Genomic DNA, 11,217 nt, shown 5'->3' on the forward strand with positions numbered 1-11,217 from the left:
GCTACGCGTTGGTGCTGTCGCCCTGGGCCATCTCGGCTTCCGTGGGTCAGCCGGATGGGGAACAAAATAGCTGCCAGCCTCTAAGCTTCATGCCAGGGAACCCAAGAACTGACCGATATATAGAGATCTCTATTTCATTAGAAATAGAAATCTTAAATCCAACATTTAAGAAAACGTTGGATAACCATTTGTCTGAAATGGTGTAGGGTTTCCTGCCTGGGCAGGGGTTGGACTAGAAGACCTCCAAGGTCCCTTCCAACTCTATTATTCTGTGTCCTATGACTTAAATCCCTCCCCTTGACCAAGGCAACACGCAAATGAGCAATTACTAGAAATATAAAGTGGGATCCGTAATTTTGCTCTAGTTGCAACTAGAGTTCCATGAGAATAAATTTCCTTTTCATGCACATTATTTACAGTTTTTTTTCAAATAATTCTCTGACTGGTAACTCAGACTAGTAACTGATAAAAAAGCCAAGTGAGATTATCAGGGATCCTGGGCCTTCTGGAAAAACATTCACAGGCTGTTTTTACAAGGTTCAAAGCATTTGATGATAAAGGACTGTATTCATTTAAAACAAATAAGCCAAATTAACTACAACCAATATACTGTAACAGCATTCAAGATGCTCAGCTCAACTTTTCCAGTTCTTAAACAAACATCTTGCAACTTTTTCCAACTGTCGAGATGGGAAATGCCACGTCTGTTCATCGCTTCCCAAGCCCTGCTCCAATCAATGAAGAATGTAAATTATCAACTTTTATCAAGTTATGATTTTAAAAGTCCAGGAATACAGCAGCTCATAAGGTTAAAACACAGTCTCCAAACAATACAGATAAATTGTGCTTATTGCTACATATTTTAAAGGTTACAATCTCTGCTTTGGAGGAGAAGATAGAGAAGAATGAGAAACTCAGAAGCCGAGTGAGAATTACATACCAAAAAATGGTCGTAAAATGGGGCAAAACCCGCTCAACAGATTTCTCAACCTAGACTGGGATATTTCTCCTTGTCACATATGTGTGTGTGTGTCTATAATGCAGATTAGAGAACTGAATGCAACAAAATTTCATTTTAACGTAGGCTGATTAAGCGTTCATTTAATATGCTGAAACAAAGTCCATTAAAGCTTAATTTAGGTGTAAAGCAAATGTAGGGTCCATTTCTGTTCACTTTAGGATATTATTTCCTCTGCTATAAAAAGTCCACACTCATTCAAGACTCCAGGCCTAAAGAATCAAATTTATCCTTAAATTAATACCGGCAACTCACAGAAATAGGCCTCTATAATGCCACTCCAGTCTCTGAAAAATGTTTTGCAAGATGACGAAAGAAAGCTGGCATGACTCATCTATTATTATACGTGGTTATCGGTTTGAAAATGAATCAGCTGTTGAGAGACATTGAACCGTAAGAAAGATCTTCTCAAAATACAGGAAGTCCCCGAGTTACGGCCACAATTGGGCCCCAGACTTGTGTTGCTAAGGGAGAAGTTTGTTAAGTGAGTTTTGTCCCAATTTACGATCTTCCTTGCCATCGTTGTTAAGTGAGTTTTGTCCCAAATTACGATCTTCCTTGCCATCGTTGTTAAGTGAATCACTGCGGTTGTTAAATTAGTCACACGGTTGTTAAGTGAATCACTGCGGTTGTTAAATTAGTCACACGGTTGTTAAGTGAATCACTGCGGTTGTTAAATTAGTCACACGGTTGTTAAGTGAATCACTGCGGTTGTTAAATTAGTCACACGGTTGTTAAGTGAATCACTGCGGTTGTTAAATTAGTCACACGGTTGTTAAGTGAGTTTTGTCCCAAATTACGATCTTCCTTGCCATCGTTGTTAAGTGAGTTTTGTCCCAAATTACGATCTTCCTTGCCATCGTTGTTAAGTGAATCACTGCGGTTGTTAAATTAGTCACACGGTTGTTAAGTGAATCACTGCGGTTGTTAAATTAGTCACACGGTTGTTAAGTGAATCGGGCTTCCCCATGGACTTTGCTGGTCAGAAGGTGGCCAAAGGGGATCACGTGACCCCCCACTTTGGCCACCTTCTGACAAGCAAAGTCAACGGGAAAGCCAGATTCACTTAACAACCATGTTACCAATTTAACAACAACTGCAATGGTGGCAAAAAATGGTCGTAAAATGGGGCAAAACCCGCTCAACAGATTTCTCAACCTAGACTGGGATATTTCTCCTTGTCACATATGTGTGTGTGTGTCTATAATGCAGATTAGAGAACTGAATGCAACAAAATTTCATTTTAACGTAGGCTGATTAAGCGTACATTTAAAGTGGCAATAAAGTTTTACTCTATTCTATTTCTATTCTTTTTTTTTTATTTATTTACATTTATATCCCGCCCTTCTCCGAAGACTCAAGGCGGCTTACAGTGTGTAAGGCAACACCTTGGCACAACGGTCTGCAAACAGGCAGGAAGTTTTCAGAGCTCTGTGCAAAAGCTAATTTCAGGGTTCCAGGTCTGCAGCCCAACCCTCAATTCTCTCCCTCTCTCTCTCTCAAAAAAAGAGAAGAGTGACAGATGCCTTCCTGCTGCATTGTTTCTAGCCAAACTGCAGGCTGGATACGGACCCACAAAAGTGAGTCACACCATGTCCGCTACGCGTTGGTGCTGTCGCCCTGGGCCATCTCGGCTTCCGTGGGTCAGCCGGATGGGGAACAAAATAGCTGCCAGCCTCTAAGCTTCATGCCAGGGAACCCAAGAACTGACCGATATATAGAGATCTCTATTTCATTAGAAATAGAAATCTTAAATCCAACATTTAAGAAAACGTTGGATAACCATTTGTCTGAAATGGTGTAGGGTTTCCTGCCTGGGCAGGGGGTTGGACTAGAAGACCTCCAAGGTCCCTTCCAACTCTGTTATTATGATTATGATTTAACTAGGTAGCAACAAAAGGAGTTTCAGCTCAGGTGTTCCTCCACGTACAAGTTCATTTAGTGACCGTAAAGTCAAAAAAAATGACTTATGACCATTTTTCACACTTGAAAAATGGCCGCATCCCTGGGGTCACCTGATCAAAATTCAAACGCTTGGCAACCGCGGCTGACTGTTGGGGGCGAGTCACTGGCCCCAACGGAAAGAGTGTGCAACTTGGGCGTTCTCCTGGATGAACGGCTGTCGTTTGAAGATCACTTGACGGCCGTCTCCAGGAGAGCTTTTTACCAGGTTCGCCTGGTCCGCCAGTTGCGCCCCTTTCTTGACCGGGATGCCTTATGCACGGTCACTCATGCTCTCGTCACTTCTCGACTGGATTATTGCAATGCTCTCTACATGGGGCTACCTTTGAAGTGTACCCGGAGACTGCAGTTAGTCCAGAATGCAGCTGCGCGGGTGATTGAGGGAGCACCACGTTGCTCCCGGGTAACACCTCTCCTGCGCAGTCTGCACTGGCTACCTGTGGTCTTCCGGGTGCGCTTCAAGGTTTTGGTTACCACCTTCAAAGCGCTCCATGGCTTAGGGCCCGGGTACTTACGGGACCGCCTGCTGTTTCCACATGCCTCCCACCGACCCGTACGCTCTCACAGAGAGGGTCTTCTCAGGGTGCCGTCCGCCAAACAGTGTCGGCTGGCGGCCCCCAGGGGAAGGGCCTTCTCTGTGGGAGCACCGACGCTCTGGAACGAACTTCCCCCAGGTTTACGCCAATTGCCTGACCTTCGGACCTTCCGCCGGGAACTGAAAACTTATTTATTTATACAAGCAGGACTGGCCTGACTTTTTAAATTCTAAATTTAAATTTTAAACTTTTAATGGTAATTTTATTGGGTATTTTTATGGTCAATCGACGGTTTTAATCTGGCCTTTCATTGAATAAGCTTTTTAATGGTTATTTTAATATGTATATTTATTGTTTTAAATGAAGGCTGTACACCGCCCTGAGTCCTTCGGGAGAAGGGCGGTATAGAAGTTTGATAAATAAATAAATAAAATAAATAAACTGGCATGTACTTGTGACGGTTGCAGTGTCCCGGGGTCACGCGACCCCCCCCCACTTTGGCCACCTTCTGACAAGCAAAGTCAACGGGAAAGCCAGATTCACTTAACAACCATGTTACCAATTTAACAACAACTGCAATGGTGGCAAAAAATGGTCGTAAAATGGGGCAAAACCCGCTCAACAGATTTCTAAACCTAGACTGGGATATTTCTCCTTGTCACATGTGTGTGTGTGTGTGTGTGTGTCTATAATGCAGATTAGAGAACTGAATGCAACAAAATTTCATTTTAATGTAGGCTGATTAAGCGTACATTTAAAGTGGCAATAAAGTTTTACTCTATTCTATTTCTATTCTTTTTTTTTATTTATTGACATTTATATCCCGCCCTTCTCCGAAGACTCAGGGCGGCTTACAGTGTATAAGGCAATAGTCTCATTCTATTTGTATATTTACAAAGTCAACTTATTGCCCCCCCAACAATCTGGGTCCTCATTTTACCTACCTTATAAAGGATGGAAGGCTGAGTCAACCTCGGGCCGGGCTTGAACCTGCAGTAATTGCAGGCTTTGTGTTCTAATAACAGGCTTCTAACAGCCTGAGCTATTACGCTTAGCAACAGAAATTTTGGGCTCGATTGTGGTCGTAAGTGGAGGACTTACCTGTATTTGGCCCCAAGAATTGCTCAACTTTCTCCCTGGGTCTTCTTTTAGAAATTCTACCTGCGCTTCTACAATCTGGGTCTTGCTTGTAGAGTGGCAAACACCAACCTCAGACTCTGAAATTATATACCCCAATAAAGAGCATTTCTAGGCTAGATTCGGAGTGCAATTTTTATGCCTTTTTGGGCGGAAACCACACGGCCTTGACTAGAGATACAAAGGACTGTGCTATGAATCTTTCCTAACCACAATTAATTCGACAAACAACTAAGGACCTTTTTTCAGTCAGCACTTGGGCTCTTTTGGATACGAGCTTTTTAGCTAGAACAATTATTCGAATGTTCTCTCCACCCTCTTAATTCACATCATCTGGGGATTTCCTGTCACCTGAAAGATACACAACACAGACACAGAAAATCCCCACTATAATTGAAAATATCACCTTGCAAGATTGGAGATATTTACACAACAAACTGTAGCAGGTGGAGAAAACAGATCTTAATTACAAAATAAAGGATACAAGCATTTGCTTCATTAAACAAGAAGCGAAAATGAAACCTGAATTCACCGTTGTGGGGTTTGTTTGTTTTTTTGTGCTGTATAACTCAGGACCTCTCAACCTCAAGATGCATGGACTACAACTCCCAGAATTCCTAGAGCTGGCTGGGACACTGGAAAGGGATGTGCATTTTGTACACCAATAATCTAAAATAAACATGGTTTTTTGGGAGGGGGAGACTTGTAGGGATTAAAATACTAACAAACCACAACTATAATTTAAAACCAAATGAACCAGTGCTGTTCTTTTTATTTATTTATCCTGCTATAATAAACAGAGATATCCATGGAATTCTTTGCTAATAATTTCAGAAATCCTTGAGGCACTTCAGTGTCAAATTTTAGCAATCTCAATATACTAACCATTGAAATTTACGGTAATAACCTTTGCAATGTTTTAATGGTGTCTATCCAGTAATTTTAGGTCCAGGAGCCAAATCACATGTAAAAACATCTATGCAATGCTACTTATTCACAAAGTTCTCCAAGGTTAGCAAATAAAAAAAACAACACACAAAATATCGAGATATTAGGTTATGTGTTAGGAAGGCCCTTGTTGAAACAGGCAACTCCAGAAATTGATTAAAGAAATAACAATCTTCCAAACAATCATAGGAAAAACTTCCAGAACCTAAGAAGTCCTAACAATCGGATTTCTTTTTGCATTAGATATTTATCGCTGATGTCATGCAATTTACCCCAAAATATTACCATTTGCGATTCTTAACTAAAAACGAAACCCCTCTAAGCGGAAAACAGCAACGCTGGGAAAGGCTACAATAAATCTGCCATTTCAAAGAATAAAAGCCTCAGAAAAGGGCAGGAAAAGAGCCGCCTGCCTTTTGCAAAGCAGCGAAAATAAAAGTCAAACAATAAAAATAAAATGAATATCAGACCCAAACGCAGCTTCTTTGGTAGGAAAACCCAGCAAATGAACCGAAGATTTTAACCGCTCGGCCGATTCATGAATTCACCCGCATTAGAGACCGCCGGACATAGTTCCCATCCTCGGAGCCCCCATCTCCCCCCCCAAAAAAAGTCTTTTTTTTAAAAAAGGAAACTTTTCCTTGCTAACCTGGGAATTGACACTTCGGGCCGGGCCCTCAGAGCAACATTCGGCCGTCGTTAAACGGGGCAGCTATCCAAAAGGCCCATCAACGCGACGCCTCGACCTTTTCTCTCCCCCCCCCTGGCCGTTTTATGTCATTCCCAAACGCAGGCCCCCTTCCCTCGACTCCCAAGTCCCATCATCCACGGCCGAAAGACCCAGGCCCGGCCAACTTCCCCCAGCCGAGCCCGGATCCTTCCAAAGAGGCCCCGGGACCAAGCTTGGCTGAGGGTCTGAGAGCCTCCGGGAGGAAACCCCCCACCGAGAGATCACCGATTGGAAGGGATCCGGGCGGGGGGTCTCCAGCTCGGGGGATCCACCCAAGCGGTTTTCCCCCCTCCACGCCCAACGGAGGGAAGAGAAGGGAGGCCTGCAGGGCGCCCTTCCCGCGGAAAGACCCCCCCCCCAACCTCTCCCCAGGCCGCCCCCCACCCTCCTCGGCCTCCGCTGGCGGGCGAGGCCGGCAGTCCCTGGCTGCCAGCCCGGGCGGAGGCGGAGGCGGCGGCGGTGCAGGCCCTGCCCTTCCCCGGGGAAAGAGGCCCCGCGGCCTCCCCAGGAAGCGCGGGCGGAGCGGTGGGGCCCGCAGCGAGGAGAAGCCCCCTCCTCTCCCCTCCCCTCCCCTGCCCAGCCCGTCCTGCCTGAGCCCCTTCCCCGGCCGGCACAAAGAGGCGGCGGCGGCGGCCGCCGCCTTGCAACATTGTCTCCGGCGGGCTGGCGGGCTTGCAACAATGTAGCCGAGCGGTTTGCAACAATGTCTCCGAAGGGCGGCCGGGGCCGACGAGGCGCTCGGGCGGGCGGGCGGGCGGCGGGGCTGCTTACCCAGCGGCAAGGCCTTGTTGAGCAAGTGGGAGCTGCCCATTGAAGCGCGGGGCTGGGCGGGCAGGGCTCCGGCGGGCTGCTGGGCGCGAGGAGGCGAAGCAGATGGCGGCCCCGACGGTCCCCCCCGCCGCCCGCCCCGACGCTGCGCCCAGCCAGGCAGCAGGGAGGGGGAGGAGGAGGAGGAGGAGGAGGGAAGGAAGGAGGGAGGGAGGGGCAGCCCAGCCCCGGGACTGCCAGCCCACCCTCCCCTTTCAATCTCCCGGTTGCTGCCAAGCCCAGGCCCGGAAAGGCGAGCGGGCGGGCGGGCGAGGAAGGAAGGAAGCCCGAATGGGCAGCCGCGTATCTCACCCGAGGGACCCGCCGGGCTGGCGAAGGCGCTGAGCCCGCCTTGCTGCTGCGGCTGCTTCTCTTCCTCCGGCGCGGCGACGGCGCTGCTGCTGCTCAAGTTCGGCCGCCCCTTCCGTCCTCCGCTGGCCGGCCGCGACGAGCCAGGTGCGGCCTGATGGAGGGTCGCGGCCGGCCAGCCGGGGTAGATCTTCCTGACGGTGGACGGTTTCAGGTCGAGGTCTGCAAAGACGGATGGGGGGTGTCAGAGGGAAGGGGGGGGGCTAAGAGGCGACCAGGCTCCGTGGGAAGTTAAGAGAAGAAACAAAACTTGGGAAGACTTTAAGATTCGGGACCAGTCCCTAGGAGATTAGGAGTTCTAGTCCTGCTTTAGATCTGAAAGCTGGGTGTCTTTGGCACAATCACCAGGAGAAAGTGAGTTTTAGTCCCACCCTAGCCATGAAACCCAGCTGGGTGACCTTGGCCCAAACATTGGAGGTGGGAGTTCTAATTCTGTCTTAGCCACGAAAGCCGGCTGGGTGACCTTGGCCCAATCACCAGGAGACATGAGTTCTAATCCTGCCTTAGCCCTGAATTCCACCTGGGTGACTTTGGGCCAATCACCTTGAGCTATGCTGGCCGGGGAATTCTGGGAGTTGAAGTCCACGCATCTTAATGCTGCTAAAGTTGAGATTTAAGGGACAGCATCTTTTCTTGCTTAACTTAATTTACTTTATTAAACGTAAGCACAAATTTTGCTCTTTGCCACAATCAACTTACACGGGTGACGCGGCTGGCTGGTCTAGTCTAAGCTGGGAAGTAACCTGTATGGGGTCCAATTCATAATTGGGTAATATTTCTTTTTCTTGCATGCAGTCTGCATTTTTTTATTATTAATCCATGATCCCTTGATTGCAACAGGAATTGACCAGTAGGCTTGTTCCCCCAGCCTGATGTTGTGGGTCGAGAGAGGGGACTGAGTCAAAGGGAGCCAACTGGGTTTTATGGCTGGGACAGAACTAGAACTCACAGTTTCCTAGTTTGGTACCTTAAATTCCAGAGCAAGATGGCTCTGGAATCACCCCAGCAACTCCAGGCTGATCAGCCAGACTGAAGAATTGAAAAGGGAGGATGGCCCTGGGTCAGTGATTTGGAGAAAAAACCCCTCTGGTGGCTCAACAGACTAAATCTGTCCATTATTAAAACAGCTGCTTGCAATTACTGCAAGTTCAAGTCCCACCAGGCCCAAGGTTGACTCAGCCTTCCATCCTTTATAAGGTAGGTAAAATGAGGACCCAGATTGTTGGGGACAATAAAAGTTGACTTTGTATATAATATACAAATGGATGAAGACTATTGCTTGACATAGTGTAAGCCGCCCTGAGTCTTCGGAGAAGGGCGGGATATAAATGCAAATAAATTTAAAAAAAACCAAAAAAACCGTGTGAGATTTTCAAGGTGAAAATGACATCCATGAAATCACTAGAAGCCCAGTTCAACCTTGAAAAGACTTCATTTTTGTCTTTTTTTAAAAAAAAGTTAAAGAACTGGGACTTTCTTAAGCTTTTTTTTTTAAAAAAATCAATTTGCAGAGTTGGAGAATTTTAGGGGTAGAAAGAAAGAAAAAGTAACCGAGAAAGAAATGCTCAGTTTTAGAAAAGGATGTTGGTTTCTTCCGCCTTCCTGGGGAAAATCGGATTGAAGAAGGATGCTCAAGGCTGGCCCATCAAAGGTTCTTCCTTCTTCTGGATCATTTGCAAGGAAATTAATCAGGAGGTTTTAGCCGATTAAGGAACAGCAGCTGGTCCAGTTACACAACAGGAGGTGGCTGGGCCAAAATGCCAGAGAGATTATTCAACTGCACAGGTGGGGGGGGGTGTTGCAGAGAGCTGCTTTGGGGCAACCCAGCCCGGCAGATCAAAAATATTTTCCTTCCAGAAGCCCAGCCTTCAACAGCAGGGAGCTCAGCCTGCCCTCCGCTAAGTTCCTACAAAGATTCTCCCTGGTTGAAAATCACCATCAAAACCGGGGCAAGGGAGAAAATATATATATACATATTTTTCCAGCAGGAAAAGGGTTTGAAATGATATTGGGTCTCCCCTGCTTGAGCAGCGGGTTAAACTAGAAGACTTCCAAGGTCCCTTCCAGCTCTGATTGATTGATTGAAAATGAAAGGAGACCCTGCCTTCTTATCAGGAGCAGCGGGAAGTAAGAGATAAATCATTTCAAAACTCCCCGTGCAAACTAAAAAGAGATGCACTTCGATCCTCACCCTCTTTTCCTCCTTTTTCCACCTCCCCCCTCTTTTTTAAGCCGCGGGGAGGGGGGGGGAAAGCCGGGGCCTCCCCGAAAAACTCCTCCGCTATCCTTGACTTTGATGCTCTCCCATCCGGGAGAAACGCTCCGGAGGGAGACGTGAAACCAAGTATTGCGCACAGGAGGCTGCCCGGCCGGGTCAGCTGACACGCATAATGCAGTACACACACACACAGAGGCGGCTGTACGTGGGGAAGGGGGCGGGGGGGGGAGAATGCCCTTAAGTGGCGTAATGGCCGTGCACTTCACGGGCTGCTGCCTCACCTGCCTGCAGCTGCAGCCATGGGTTGCGCAGCCAAGACATGCCCGGCCGCCGCCGCCACCGCTGCCGGAGCAGAGCAGGCCGGCTCCTTCCCGGAACGTGGGGACGCGCTTCTTACTCTCCTCCCTTATCCAGCGGTTGGCAACTGCACGGGAGAAGGGGAAGAAGAGGAGGAGGAAGAAGGGGAAGAGGAAGAAGGAGGAAGGGAAGTGGAGGAAGGGGAAGAAGAAGGAGAAGAGGAAGAAGGGGGAAGAGGAGGAAGAAGGAGAAGAGGAAGGAGAAGGAGAAGGGGAAGACGAATGGGAAGAGGAAGAAGGAGAAGGGGAGGAAGAAGAAGTAAGAGAAAGAGGAAGAAGGAGAAGAGGAGGAAGGGGAAGAAGAAGAAGAAGAACGGAAGGAGGAAGATCATCAGTTTTTGCAACCCACCTTCATAAATCTGACCCAGTGTGGGCTCCCCTCGCCTCCCCCCCCCTGCAATTCAGTTGAGACCTTTGGGGCTGTTTGCCTGCACAAATACCCTGCCCCTCCCCCAACAAACAAGAGCCCTTAGTAATCAAGCCCATGGACCAAACTGGGGTTCGCCAATTCCCTCAATAGCTGCCCAACTTCCAGCGGCTGATGGCTGGGGGGTGAGGAGGTGGCATCCAATCCTACATGATTTTCCTCCGGCAGTTGGAATACAATAATCGTAGCAACCCTAACAACCCCCATGGCCTTTAGGGTACAGCAGCCTTTTAAAAAACAAAATAAAAATACCATTTGGAGCCCTTTCAGAAAGCTGGCTGGGAATGGGGGATTCGGTGGGATTGCAAAGGAGAACCCCGTGCCAAGTAAAGGTCGGGTGGCCTTGAATGACATAAAGGGGGTTTCAGTGAGGGACAAAATTCATTGGGCCCCATTGAAACCATCCGTAGCCCCAAAGGCTTACAGGGGGGCTGATCCGAGTTCTGTCTACCTTGCATTCCCTTCAAAAGCTAGCTATTCAAGGGAACCCAGGTTATAGTCCACTCCAGTTATCTTACTCCATTCTCTGTAGATAGAACAACCGGGATTCTCCAGCTTGAGCAGAGGGCTGGACTAGAAGACCTCAGAGGTCCCTTCCAACTCTGTTATTCTTAAAGAGAGGACCAGCCTAGAACTAAGGAGAGATTTCCTGACAGAAAGATTAAATCAGTAGAATGGCTTGTCTCCAAAAATTGTGGGTGCTCCCATC

The 11,217-nt window shown here is 47.7% G+C and overlaps 1 protein-coding gene across 4 annotated transcripts in view; it reads right to left on the reverse strand.

Annotated features, from left to right (window-relative positions):
- The window catches only part of CTBP1 (C-terminal binding protein 1), a 69,832-nt gene extending 59,771 nt beyond the window's left edge, over positions 1-10,061 (reverse strand). For 2 of the 4 annotated variants that reach the window (XM_058184486.1, XM_058184485.1), the window contains exons 1-2: positions 10,007-10,061; positions 7,451-7,669 (exon numbers count right to left, since the gene is read on the reverse strand). In XM_058184486.1, the coding sequence (XP_058040469.1) occupies positions 7,451-7,669; positions 10,007-10,046 (259 nt within the window). In that variant the 5' untranslated portion in view covers positions 10,047-10,061. Of the gene's footprint in view, positions 1-6,250; positions 6,383-7,102; positions 7,269-7,450; positions 7,670-10,006 lie in introns of those variants that run through there. The other 2 variants (XM_058184487.1, XM_058184488.1) reach the window with 2 other exon arrangements.
- Between the last annotated feature and the right edge of the window lie 1,156 nt (positions 10,062-11,217).

The sequence above is a fragment of the Ahaetulla prasina genome, chromosome 5 (assembly GCF_028640845.1).
Source record: "Ahaetulla prasina isolate Xishuangbanna chromosome 5, ASM2864084v1, whole genome shotgun sequence".
NCBI classification, from domain to species: Eukaryota; Metazoa; Chordata; class Lepidosauria; order Squamata; family Colubridae; genus Ahaetulla; species Ahaetulla prasina.